Genomic DNA, 14,500 nt, shown 5'->3' with positions numbered 1-14,500 from the left:
GGGCAAACAAACCCATCAGTGGGTTATCACCAAGCAAAGCCAACAATGGTCAGTCCAGAGAGGATACGAGCCTGGGCCTAGTCAGGCATACTGGCCTCAGGGAGAGTGAAGAGACATGTGATGGGAGCCTGACAGGCTGGAAGGAGAGAAAAAAAGAGTCTATAGCCTCAGACACTTCATGAAGCAAACCTCGTATCCTCCTGGAAGATTGGGGTGGCAGGGAAAAACGTCTTAAGAAGCATCAGAGAGCTCTCCGGGGGAGTTCCCATCTTGGCTCGGTGGTTAACGAATCTGATTTAGGAACCATGAGGCTGCAGGTTTGATCCCTGGCCTTGCTCATTGGGTTAAGGATCTGGTGTTGCTGTGGCTCTGGCATAGGCCAGTGGCTACAGCTCTGATTAGACCCCTAGCCTGGGAACCTCCATATGCCGCGGGAGCAGCCCAAGAAATGGCAAAAAGCCAAAAAAAAAAAAAAAAAGAGAGCTCTCCAGGGCATTCAAACCTTTTCCTAGCACCCTCATGTATCATGCACAGAGGAGAGAGCAAGCAGCACATTCACTGTAAAAGGAATCTTCATATACTGCTGGTGGGAATATAACATGGTGCCACCATCTTGGAAAAGAGTCTGGAATTCCTCAGATGGATAAATAAAGAGTTACCATATGATCCAGCAGAGTCACTCCTAGGTATATACCCAAGAGAAAGGAAAACATGTCCACATAAAAACTTTTACACAAAGTTCACAGTAGCATTATTCCAAATAGCTAAAATGTGGAAACAACCCAAATGACTATTCACTGATGAATGGGTAAATAAAATGTACTATGTCCTCACAATTCAATGTTATTCTGCAACAAAAAGAATGAAGTACAGATACACACTATAAAGTAAATGAACCTTGAAAACATCATACTAAGTGAAAAAACTCAATTACAAAGGACCACATATAAGATTCCATTTATATGAAATGTCTAGCATAGGCAAATCCATAGAGATAGAAAGTAGACTAATAGGGTGGAGTGAATGGAGGAATTGATAGCTAAGAAGCATGATGTTTCTTCTTGGCTTAATGAAAATGTTCTAAAATTGATGTGATAGATGGATAACTGTGAATATACTAAAAGCCACTGAATGACATACTTAAACAGGTGGATTGTATGGTGTATGATTATATCTCAATCAAGTGGTTACCAAAAAAGAAAGACAAGTCAGCTCCAGTGATAGAAGAGGACCAGACAGTCTTGGTTCTTCCTCTTTCTCATATATTCACTCCTGTCATTTACTGGGTGTCTGCTCCATGCTTCGCAGCAGGGATACAGAAAAAGAAAAGACACAGCCCTGCTTTTGAGGAATTCCAAGTTAAACAGGCAACTGTAATGGGGCGATGAGCTCTTTATGGTGGACCGTTGCTGGGGAGGGGAGGAGAAGGGAGCTGCAGAGCCCCAGACACATGGAGAAGCAGAGGTGGAAACGCAAACCCAATCCTAGGGAATCAAAGAAGGCCTCGAAGAAGTCAGTCAAGTTTAGTTCGGAGGCATGAGAATATTCGTAGGAGAGCGAGCAGCATATGTAAAGGCTGTGAGGAAAAGAGAGCATTCAAGGAACTACAAGAAATGCAGACTGAGGCAGCCAGAATGAGACGTGAAAGTGGATGTTAAGGAAAACATCGGGGGAGAGGGAGGCTGGGACCTCTGCTCAAATACTCAAGGCTTTATCTTTCATTTGGGCCACAGGCAGCGCTTAGGGTGTTAGACAAGGATTAGGCCTTGCATGTGGAGTGAGGGGAGATGGGTGCCCGGCCCCCCAAATCGAGGAAGGGAGACCAATTCGGAGGCTGTGGCAAGCTCCTGTGAGAGAGATCGGAGACTAGGCAATGACGCCAGACAGGCAGAGACTACCCTGTACCAAGGACTAAGACAACAGTTTCACTTCCCCATTTCATGCCTCACCTGCTCCCTGGGCCTGTGCCTTGCACTTGCAAGCAGGCTTTGTGGGGCTTTAAGATAGCAGAATCTGGTCTAATCCCTAGGCAAATCCTGCGGTGAAGGCAAAAGCAGGCTTTCCCTGATTGTAACAGGGCACAGATGACCAACTACAGAAAGCCTCACTCTCCCCCACTTGCCAAGTTCTAACAGTCTCTAGAAGACTCATCAAACTGCCCTGGCTTCCCTGGATGTCAGGCCCACATGTGTATACCAGTGAACATGTCCCTCAACCATGATGGCTTGGGGGCTGACCATCCCTGTCCCCTCCTCCACCAAGAGACAGAAGCAATGACTTGCAAACATCAACCCGGAAGACTCTCCAAGAAAAAGGTTTTTGTTTTTGTTTTTGTTTTTTGCTTTTTAGGGTTGCACTCTCGGCATATGGAAGTTCCCAGACTAGGGGTCAAATCGGAGCTATAGCTGCCAGCTTACGCCTCAGCCACAGCAATGCGGGATCCAAGCTGCGTCTGCAAACTACACCAAAGCTCATGGCAACACCAGATCCTTAACCCACTGGGCAAGGCCAGGGATTGAACCTGCATCCTCATGGATACTGGTCAGATTCATTTCTTCTGTGCCACAACGAGAACTACCAAGAATCAGAATTTTTTTTTTTTTTGCTTTTTAGGGCTGCACCGCAGCATATGGAGGTTCTCAGGCTAGGGGTCGAATCAGAGCTACAGCTGCCAGCCTACACGACAGCCACAGCAAAGCGGGATCCAAGCTGTGTCTGTGACGTACACGACAATTCACGGCAATGCTGAATCCTTAACCCACTTGAGCGAGCCTAGGAATCGAACCTGCATCCTCATGGATTCAAGTTAGGCTTGTTAACCACTGAGCCATGACAGGAACTCACCCAAGAATCAGAATTTTTATGTGATGGGAGAGACAGTTTTGCTCCTGTACATATGCCTAGCCCATCACAAAGCCACCCTTCCCTCCAAACCTACAGCAACTCACAGACTCTCAAGCCCACAGATCCAGAGGCAGGTATGCAAGCAGTAGAAATGCCTGCAAACACACCCTCTTGCATGCTTTTTTGTGCCTACTCAGACGCCAAGAAGAAAGACCTAGGCTGAGTGGGTGGTAGGAAAGCAAAGGAAACTCCGCTGGGCCGTCCTGTGGTAGGACTGACCTGTAGGCCTTGGGATGGTAGACAGGCTGGCTGAGAAGTGATCCCAGAGAATTACGGAGATTATGCAAATGCTGAGTTTGTGGCGGGTTAATACCCACTCACCCATGATTTCTCAGAAGCTGGGCCTCTGGTTTTGAACCATGATAATGTGGTGGCCCTGAGCTTGGACAGGGCCCTTAACAAAACCTGGATCTGAGACTTCAGCACTTCTCCCAGTGAGTGAAGGAAACGGGCCCTTCAGGCTCAGGAGTTAAGGGGGTGGTTCTGTTTGCCAAAATAATTACTCACAAGGGTGAGCACATCCTTGGCCTATATTGGACTAGATCAAGGTCAGAGCTATAAGTTCCCTTCAGAGAGAACTGAGCCAACAGGGATTTTGGGGAATTCTGTAAACACAGAAAACAGTTTTATCACTTATTTATTTGTCTTTTTAGGGCCGTACCTGTGAGGTTCCCAAGCTAGGGGTTGAATCGGAGCTACAGCTGCCGGCCTACACCACAGCCACAGCAACAACAGATCTGAGCTGTGTCTGCAATCTACATCACAGCTCACGGCAATGCTGGATCCTTAACCCACTGAGCAAGGCCAGGGATTAAACCTGTGTCCTCATGGATACTAGTCAGATTCATTTCTGCTGAGCCACGATGGGAACTCCAGAAAACAGTGTTTTTTTTTTTTTTTTTGTCTTTTTGCTATTTCTTTGGCCGCTCTCGCGGCATATGGAGATTCCCAGGCTAGGGGTCAAATCAGAGCTGTAGCCACTGGCCTACACCAGAGCCACAGCAACACGGGATCCGAGCCGCGTCTGCGACCTACACCACAGCTCACAGCAACGCCGGATCATTAACCCACTGAGCAAGGGCAGGGACCGAACCCGCAACCTTATGGTTCCTAGTCGGATTCGTTAACCACTGCGCCATGACGGGAACTCCCAGAAAACAGTTTTAAAGCCCAGTTCCAAAGCAGCCACAGCAGGATGTCTGGTTCTCACTCAGGGCCCAAGGCACTGAGACTTTCTGCAGAAAAAGAAAATAAAGGTTTCTTTTTCAGAAAACAATTTGGCTACTTATTATTATTATTATTATTATTATTGCTTTTTAGGGCTGTACCTGCAGCATATGGAGGTTCCCAGGCTAGGGGCTGAATCGGAGCTGCAGGTGCCGGCCTGCACCACCCATAGCAACAGGGAATCCAAGACACATCTGTGACCTATACTACAGCTCACAGCAACGCCAGATCCTTACCTCAATGAGTGAGGCCAGGGATCGAACCCACATCCTCATGGATACACAACAGGAACTCCACAATTCGGCTATTTATATTATGAGCCATAAAAATGTTTAAACCATTTCTAAACCCATAGTCCTGTATCTGAAAATCTAGCCTGGGGAAATGACTTTTTTCTTTTTTTGGCTGTGCCCATGCCATGCAGAAGTTCCCAGGCTAGGGACTGAACCTGCACCACAGCAGTGACAACGCTGGATTCTTAACACACCGAGCCACCAAGGAACTTCTAGCCTGGGGAAATGATTCTAAAAGTGGAATAAGCAAACACAGAATAAGCTGCAGACCCAGAGATGTTCATTTTAATGTTATTTATGCTAGTGAATAAGTGGAAATTATCTAAATGCCTTCTAAATAGAGGAATGTCTATGTTAATTATGGTAGAACTACATGCTCATCTACCATGAAGGCATGGAAAGTGATGATTATGAAGACTATGAAATAACATGGGAAGATGCTGATAATAAGGAATTTAAGAAAAAAGCGGGATACAAAAGTATAAACACATACAGTATGAGCTCAACTGTGGCTTAATTTTAAGGCAAAGTCTCTTGTCTCTGCATAGCAGGCTGGCTTCCAGCAACCCTGGAGCCCACAGAGGCCACGGCCTTGCCCGAGAGAAGACCCCAGGGCACATTCTGGGATGGCACATTCTCAGGATTATTTACACGGCTTCCCCTTGACCAGCAGGGCCTGGGCTCTGCGTTGGATTTGGGGGCACATGGACATTACCAGGGTGGCAGCAGTGGCGGCGGCAGCAGCAGTAGTCACAGCAGTAGTTAAGTCGGCATTCCTCTCTCTCTCTCTCTCTAGAAGGTGAAGGGCACAGAAGAGGAGGTAGGTGGAGAGCAAGAAGCAGATCACAGAGAGGAGGTCCTCCTTCAGCTTGCTTTGCTACAAACAGGATTAACAAGTAAAAGCAAAAGGCCCCCACTAGAAGGAAAAAAAAAAAAAGAACAAGAAAAAGAAAAAAGAAACAAGGATGGCTGCAAAGGAGAGATGCAAAGAAGAGTGGCAAACGTCCAGGCTGTGACCACTCTCATTCCAGGGCAAAGGCAAATCCCTAACGAGTTGTCATTCCCTGTTGCAAAGTCAATGGTGAGCAGAGAAAATGACAGTTCCCAGAACAATGTCCAGGGAGGCAATTTACCAGCTCTGCAAGTACCTGTAAGTCCTCAGACACATTTCCCAGGAGACCCAGAGTGAAGCCACAGAAGGAGAAAGGGAAAAACACAGAGCAAAGGAAATGACCAATCTCTGGGGCAGCATGTGAGCAGCAGTGAGATACAGATACCCCCAGCCTCCCCGCAACCCTCCTGGTCCCCAGGCCCCAACAGGTTCCAGCACCACAGGAAGGGGCTGCTGCAGGACAGGGCTGGCCGGCCCCTCCCAAGCCCCATTCCTGCACACATCAATCTGGGCACTGACAGCTCAGGCAGGAAAGGGAAGGCAGGGATGGGGGATGGTAAACAGACATGATCAAGCTGGAAACGAAAGCAGGAGGGGGCCTCAGGCCCAGGCAGCTGTCTTCCGCAGCAGGGTGGACTCAGGAACCTGCTTCCCTCTAATTTGTCTTAGCCTTATTTAGAAACCAGCTGCCTGGCCCGGTGACAGAGGTAAGCTGCTAAGGTGTGGTGACAGATACTCTGACCAAGGATGCCAAAGAACTGTCACCAAACCTGCCCACACGCAGTCCCAGACAATCAGCCCGGAGCCACCTCCTGACAGTGTACAGGTGAAAAGGAAGAGGGAGGAAAATTCCAAAGTGAGATGGCGACTCCTCAGGCAGGAGCTGGGTCCCTCTTTCAGGCCAGGTTTTACCTGTTACCATGACAACTGGACAAGCCTCCCAGGGGGTTCTGAGGCTGTTACTCCCAAGCTGCTACCTCCCTCCCATGCCCCAGAGGGACTCACAGGGAGCACTGCCAAGTAGATATGAGCTGTACCCCAGTGTGAGGAAAGCTCATGGCAGGGCGAGGCATTCCTTAGGCCTTGGGTGAATTCTGTCCAAATGCCAGCTCTGCTACCTGGACATCAGGGGACCCTAGCAAGTTGCTCACCTCTGGGAGTGTTCCCTCAGCAGGAACAAGGGGAGTATCCCACTGCCTCTCTAGGGGGGCAAAAGGGGTCAATATTCAAAGTGAGACCATGAAAGGGGTTCAGTCCAAAAGATCATAAAGTTTTATGACCATCAGCGACCACAGGGCTAAAGGAGGTGCTCTGCATTTTTCCTGAAGGGGGAGGTCACCCATGGTCCACCAGGGGCAGGGAGCTTTGGGGAGAGGCCTGTGGACAGGTCGGGATGGGAGGGGGTGGGGTGGTGTTGGTCATGCGCTTTCCTAAGGATCATGACCTGGCCTGGAGGGGAATCGAGGCTTCACTGTTTTTCCTTTTTAGGGGCACACATGTAGCACATAGAAGTCCCCAAGCTAGGGGTCAAATTGGAGCTGCAGCTGCTAGCCTATACAACAACCACAGCAACCACGGATCCGAGCTGCATCTGTGACCTACATGGACAACGCCGGATCCTTAACCTATTGAGCAAGGCCAGGGATCGAACCCATGTCCTCATGGATACTAGTTGGGTTCGTTACCGCTGAGCCACAATGGGAACTCCAGAAGCCTTCACTTCTAAGAGGCACAGACCTTGCCAGAGAACTGGGAGCAAAGGGTCCTGAGAGTGGGTGTCAGTAATCAGGCAGGAGCCACAGGAAGCAGCTCCATGCTCCAAACCCTGATGGTGCATGGAGCCACATGGTCACAGAGACCAGAGGGCCTGGAGTCCAGAGACCACAGGGTGGGGAGCACCCACACAGGGAATCAGCCTCATCCCTCCCTCAAAAGCATAACGTGGCCTAGAAAGCATAAGCCGATGGAGAGGTCAGCTCCACTCCAGGCTTTCACAGAGCTTGTAAGGCTGGGGAGGGTCTTACACAGTGGCCAGAAAGAGAGCAACCAGGGGACAGAAGGGAAGGCAGGAAGGGGGGACAGGGAGGGGGCGTGATGCAGCGGAAGCAAAGGTGCCAGGTGGGGAGCAGAGCTTGTCTCTGGGATGATGCAGTGTGGCTGTGGCCAAGGCTGTGAAGGACACCTGAGAGGAAGTGGCAGGAGGTAGGGAGGACTGCAGTGGCCCCTGTCCGATGCCAGGCTCAGCCTTCCAGCCCCTTAGACCCTTGTCTGTGGGCAAAGGGGACATGCTAACGAGTTTAGAGAGGGCATGACGTGGTCAGAAATGCTCAGGCAGCCGAGTGAGATCAGAGGTCCCAGGGGATCCACAAACAGAATCAGAGATGGATCCTGGGCACTGGCTCAGAGGCCAAGGGCTGCCAAGGTTGTCACACACCCACCTGGCCAGCTGGGCCTGTGTTCCTCACCTGTTTGGTAATCCTGATGATGCTTATTCTCACCGACATCCGGCGTTTCTTATTGAGGGCTAGGGCTGCCAGGTGGCTTCCTGTGTTCTCTTTACCTTTGGTAGTTTTATAGTTTCCTTTTCCAATTAAAGTATGAGGAAAAGTGGTGTGAACCCCTCCCACCTACTACATCTCGATATCCTCGTCGGAGCCAAGGTCCCAGACGTGCCAGATCCCTAACGGGATGTTCAGACACTGGCCAGCTAAGGTAGGAGGAAGGGTGGATGCTGTGGACTGACAGCAGTGCTGCCTCTTCTCCATCTCAACTGGTAAAGCCTCCCCATTCCCCTCCGCCCCACTTTTTGTGAGTTGTAAGTTTTTATGGTGATTGGAGAGAACCAGACCAGAGGGAGAAGTTAACAGCTTGATGTGGACGGGGTAGGTGCCACAAAAGCCCAAGGCAAAAAAGCCCTTTAGGATGTTCCCATTGTGCTGCAGCAGAAATGAATCTGACTAGGAACCATGAGGTTGCATGTTCAATCCCTGGCCTCGCTCAGTGGGTTAAGGATCCGGCATTGCCGTGAGCTGTGGTATAGGTCGCAGATGCAGCTCAGATCCCCTATTGCTGTGGTTGTGGTGTAGGCCAGCAGCTGCAGTTCCGATTCAACCCCTAGCCTGGGAACCTGGGAACTTCCATATGCCACAGGTGCAACTCTAAAAAAGCCAAAAAAAAAAAAAAAAAAAAAAAAGCCCTTGCATGTGCAGCTTGAGATACAACCCTCCTCTGAAAGGTGGTGGGTTTGACATGGTCCCTAGGTCTCCAATCCTCTAACCCCACAGAGCCACAAAATTGGGAGGGAGGGTCTCGGTGCTGGTACCAAGTGGGGGTGAAGCAGAAAGCGGGGAAGGTGGTGAAGAGTTATCACCATAGTCCAGGGCAGTGGAAATAGGTGGGAAGACGGGTTGGGGTAGCTAATATTTACTTAGGGTTCACCATGGGCCAGCTGCTTCACAGCCTCATGTGCTAAGGATTAAAGCCTTAAAGCTGTCCCCTCCCGCCAAAGAGAAAAACCAAGGTCTGAAGGACTCAAGCCTAAGGTCACTGGGCTGGGGAGTGGCAGAGCCAGAAGCCCAGACAGCCTGAGCCTGGATCTCACACCTGGCCCTGGACACTCAGCTTTGAGAAGGATTTTGAGGGAGGGACTAAATGGCCTTGAGAAGGGAGTTAGCGCTGACACATGGGGAGGGCCCTAGGAGAGGGGGACCAGGCTCTGAGCTGCAGCCCAACTGCTGCTTATGCCCAGTCACTTCCTCTCTGAGTCTCAGTTTGCTCACTACAAAACAGAGCAGTTTTTACACTACCCGGCCTTGGGGGTCCATGTGAATCCCAGCAAAGACTGAAGGGGAGTTAGGGGTAGAGATGGGGACATGGCCCCCACTTCAAGTAGAACAGAACCATTGTGACCCTCTGCAGAGGGGGCACTGCATAGTAGTTTTTGTTTGTTTTGCTTTTTAGGGCTGCACTCGTGGCATATGAAAAGTTCCCAGACTAGGGGTCGAGTGGGAGCTGCAGCTGCTGGCCTACACCACAGCCACAGCAATGCGGGATCCTTAACCCACTGAGCGAGACCAGGGATCAAACCCACCCCACATCCTCATAGATACTAGTTGGGTTTGTTTCCACTGAGCCACAGTGGGAACTCCCAACTGTGTAGCATTTTAATGGGGCAGAAGGAGGTTTTGTTCTTAAAAACCTGAGAACCCTTAGACTAGATGTCTCAGGGGCCCTTCCCACTGTAGATGAGGTATCCTTTCTCACCTTAAATGGGTGGGGGGAGGGGTGATTGAGCATCAAAATGACAGCAGAGTGTCTGAGACAGGAAGACACTGAGAGGCCTATTTGCCCAACAAATGGTACACAAAGCCCAAGACAGAGGCTCTGAACTCCTGTACCCTTACCAGGGCAGTAAAACAGAGAACACAGGAAGGTCCTAATTTGTAGGTGGAGGGCACTCCAAATGCTTCCCCTCCCATCTCTTTCCTTTCCAGGCTTAGGTTTCCTAGCAACGTTTTTTTTTTTTCCTTCCCCTTTTGGCCACGCCCACAGCATGCAGAAATTCCCAGGCCAGGTATCAAAGAACCCACACCAGGGGTATAACCAGAGCCACAACAGTGACAATGCTGGATTTTTAACCATCTGCACCACATGGAAAACTCCTCTATCGTCACTTTTTTTTTTTTTTTTTTTTGTCTTTTTGCTATTTCTTGGGCTGCTCCCGCGGCACATGGAGGTTCCCAGGCTAGGGGTCGAATCGGAGCTGTAGTCTCCGGCCTAAGCCAGAGGCACAGCAACGCGGGATCCGAGCCGAATCTGCAATCTACACCGCAGCTCACGGCAACGCCAGATCGTTAACCCACTGAGCAAGGGCAGGGACCGAACCCGCAACCTCATGGTTCCTAGTCGGATTCGTTAACCACTGCGCCACGACGGGAACTCCTATCGTCACTTTTTATTATAGATCCCATCCAAGATAGTCTTTACTGGAAAGGTAGAGCAGACTTACCAGTTTTTTCATGACTTAGCTACCTGGAAGTCAGATTCTATTTTCCCAAAGAAATAATGAGAGCAAAGCAGCAGAAGAAATGAGATTAGCTGGGGAGGGGAGGGAGATAAAAAGGAAATGATTCTCTAAGGTGGAAAGTTAACCCTTGGAAGAGAGGAAAAAGATAAAGAAGCAAAAAGCTATGATTGGGGCAGGGCAGGGAGGGGAAGACAATGATACAGATAAGACTAGAGAATAAAAGCTGTAAATGTTTAAAAAACTAGTTTTTTCCAGTGCTAAGATACAGGTGGGAAAAGATAAGGGAGGGGGTGTTTCTCAGCATCCTAGGGCAAGTTAAAAGGGGAGAGGATGCCAACGCAGGCCCGCTTTCCCCAAAGTTTGATTCACAGAACACTCATCACTTGAGATAATTCTTGGAAAATGGTTCTCCAGTCAGACAAGCTCAGGAAACACTGCGTGCTGAGTCCTTCTGGAGGCTGAAATGTGCACCAGCACGCTGAAGGCTCTGCAGGATGAAACCCGCTTTGTGTTGTTCATTCCAGCACACCTCAGATGCACTTGGCCTCAGATCTCCACTTCAGAAAGCACATCCTGGAGAAGCTCTGTCCTAGGCAGCGTTAGCCAACACAGAGGTGTCACTGGTCCAAGCTGCCTTGCTTAGTTGTTCTGCCAACTTGGATCGGGAGCAGGCAGGAGCAAATAGCACTTGGACATCTGTCATTTGAAACTTGGGGAATATCTATATAAATCATGTCATAGGAATTTAAGATAGTGTTTCAATTTTACTGGTCTGGGATTTGTTTCGACTTGATAACTGAACAGGGAAATCACACATTCATCTAAAATATAATCTTTCTATACGTTAGCTTTTTTACACACACACCCCCAACCCAGTCTTTCTTAACCACAGTCACCTAAATTTAAAAACTCGACATCATCACTAACTCTCTCTTTTTTTTTTCTTTCTACAGCCGCACCTGCAGCATATGGAAGTTCCCAGGCTTGGGGTTGAATCAGAGGTGCAGCTGCCGGCCTCCGTCACAGACACAGCAACGCCGGATCTGAGCCGCATCTGTGACCTATGCTACAGCTTGAGGCACCAGATCCTTAACCCACTTAGTGAGGTCGGGGATCAAAGCAGCCTCACAGACACTATGTCGAGTTCTTAACCCACTGAGCCACAACGGGAACTCCCATCACTAGCTCCCTTTTACACTCTTTACCCAACTATGTCTTTTAACTTAATTTATACACCATTCAGACCACAGGGTAGATGTGTGGGAGGCCATCAGACGCCTTGATGAATAAGAGCTGACGTGGTGTCTACAGCATATCACTCACCCACTGGTATAACAACTGTCAAAGAAGGAAAGGAGATGCAGCTGGTGTGGCTTGTTCTTATTAATCCCGGCTGGCTCCTGGTGACAGTGGCTTCCTCTTCCAGGTGCTTACTGCCACTGTTTTAATAACAGGCTCCTGAACCTGGCCACGATCAACATGTGCTCACTGGCATCAAACGAGTGTTCCTTGATGACAGAGCTTTTCTTAAACAAATACTTGTTGGAGTGGCTTGAATTTTGCAGGGAATTTACCTGTTCTCTCTCACGATTCAAATAGTCTTCTAAGGTGGCCCCCAACTATCTGGCTAACTTGCTTGCAGATTTTCTTGGGGCCCTTGTCCTTGTCTCCCTTGGCCAAGGGATTCAAACAGCCTCTAGGGGTTTTGACCAGCTCCTGCTCTCCTACCCTGAGCTTCAATTCTTGACATGATTCGAAAATTGTTCCCTGGAATGGTTCTGCTTGCCATAAGTTGGGATGGAAGCTTCAGGACAGCTGGACCTGGGACTTAGGTTTCTTTAGTTAATTTCTCTGCAGCACTTTGCCCCAGCAGTGCTCAGAAATGGTTGATGGATACTCTGCTGTTTCCAGCTTCTCTTCTGGTCCAAGGAAGGTCACAGAGTCCCTCAACTTTGATGCAAGCTGTCAACTGCCAATATTCTTACTACTCAAACTTACTATAAGCAGATCCAGAGTTTATCTTGAGATGAAATGGACATGAGGCCTTTTAGAAATGGGCATACTCTGTCTCTTTAGATGAATTTCAATGGAATTTGGTATATAGAGAAGTTAGATGTTAGAAGTTAGACTATCGCCTGGAGGGTGATAGTCTAAAGATGTGAATTTAGGTATTCAGGATAAACTTGAGGTATCAAACTTCTATGCTAGATGCTAGATGCCCAAAATGCCAGATGTCTAAAAAATCACTTCCTTTCCTTCACCCCTCATTTCTCACATATTTGAGTGCACAGGAACGCACACACACACATGCACATACTCTCACACGCACACTCCCTCCCTCCATCTTCCCAGACCTCACCTGGTTGATAACATAGACGCCATAGTCCAACTGCTGACGCTGTAGGATTGGGTGCAAGTAATACAGCCAATACTTGAGGTGTTCCTGCCGATTGCGGAATGGAATGATGATAGCCACCTTGTGAGGAGAGGTGCAGTCCTTGGGGGTGTAGTGACCACCCATATTCACCTCCGGGTTCTGTTTCTCCACAAGCTTCAGGTCCACGGCCATGTTAAACTCAATCAGCATGGGGCCGACTAGAGAGGTGGAGGGAAGGAGAAGTCATCAGGCCACAGGACTCTGCAGGTGCCCAGGTTGCTGCCACAGGAAGCATCTCCTCCTGGGAGGCAGTGTGGCCATGGAAACGGCACTCACACCCAGCACTAGGGACAATGTCCATCACTAGCATGACCAACCATCCCAGAAAACCCTTCAGGACCAAGCAAACCGCACAGCTGGTCACTCCCAGAACCAGAAGCCTTCCCAGAACCGACTCCCCTCAGACTCTATGTTGTTCAAGTGAAAAATGGAAATGGAGTAATTCCTGCTCAGACTTCCTGACAGGATGTTTTAAGGTTGAGAAATCACTTTCTCAGAAATCCAGGGGTCGAAACTTAACTGCCACTTCCCAGCTGTGTGGCCTTGGCCAAATGACTTACATCATCTCTCTGAACCTAACCTCGATGAGGGAAAGTGAATGAGTGAGAGAGAGAGAGAGAGAGAGAGTGTGTGTGTATGTGTGTGTGTGTGTGTGTGTGTGTGTTTAGGGGAGGTCAGTGCCAAGGAAATAAGTCTGAAATCAGAAGGCAGCAGAAAGTGGCATGAGTAACCCATGTCTCTGGAAGGGTCATAATGCACAGATGAAATGAGCAGGGACTGGAGGAACTGAGGGGGAACAGAGAGAAGACACAGGGGAAAGAACATCAAAGAAGAATGTTTAGTATAAGTAGGGAATGGAGGAGGAAAAGTCAGGAGTGACTCCAAAGTTGCTGGCCCAGGTGTTCCCATTATGGCTCAGCAGGTTACAAAATTGACTAGCATCCATGAGGATGCGGGTTTGATCCCTGGCCTCCTTCAGTGGGTTAAGGATCTGGCATTGCCATGAGCTGCGGTGTAGGTTGCAGATGTGGCTCGGATCTGGTGTTGCTGAGACTGTGGCGTAGGCAGTGGCTACAGCTCCAATTAGACCCCTAGCCTGTGAACTTCCATATGCCTCGGGGTGGCCCTTGAAAGCGGAAAAAAAAAAAAAAAAAAAAAAAAAGGTGTTGGGCCGGAAGTACATGGCCCCAAATGAGAGAACTAAGCTAGTAATAGAGTTCTTGGCCTAGAGGAAAAATTGATGAGATGAGGATGGTATAATTGGAGGTAGCAGCAGGTTAGGAGGAGAGGGAAGGCAAAAGTCAAGATGCAGAAATAGGCACGGAAGACCCTGTCTCCTGAGTAGAAACAGGTGTGCCTAAGAAAGGCACATATCTAAGACATACTTCACGTCTGAGCACTACCCCTCCCACAGCACACATGGTGAGGGCAGGAGAAAGATGACTGGCCCAGGAACACACAGGGAATTGGGGACAGAGCCAACTCTTGAACCCAGGCCTCCAGCATTCCCTGCAGGTCAGACTTTCTCAAAGTGGGTTTCAGGAAATACTAATCCCAGTAAGATGCTTAAGAACACATCCTCTCTCAAATAAGTTTGGGAAGCTTGCAGACTACATCTTGCTTCTGCAAAGTCATGATGCACACACCAAAGCTCTAAGAGGCTGTATAGTCCAGGAACGCCTTCCACTTGATCTAACCCATCATTTCCCAAACTTATTTGG

The 14,500-nt window shown here is 49.0% G+C and overlaps 1 protein-coding gene across 1 annotated transcript in view; it reads right to left on the bottom strand.

Annotated features, from left to right (window-relative positions):
- The window catches only part of B4GALT1 (beta-1,4-galactosyltransferase 1), a 63,991-nt gene that overhangs the window by 15,784 nt on the left and 33,707 nt on the right, over positions 1–14,500 (bottom strand). The window contains exon 2 of the mRNA XM_003130680.4: positions 12,702–12,937. Within this exon, the coding sequence (XP_003130728.1) occupies positions 12,702–12,937 (236 nt within the window). The remainder of the gene's footprint in view (positions 1–12,701; positions 12,938–14,500) is intronic.

This window comes from Sus scrofa, chromosome 10 (genome assembly GCF_000003025.6).
Source record: "Sus scrofa isolate TJ Tabasco breed Duroc chromosome 10, Sscrofa11.1, whole genome shotgun sequence".
Classification (NCBI taxonomy): Eukaryota; Metazoa; Chordata; class Mammalia; order Artiodactyla; family Suidae; genus Sus; species Sus scrofa.
Note: the sequence above shows the minus strand (reverse complement) of the source record. Positions and strands in the feature narration are given on the sequence as shown.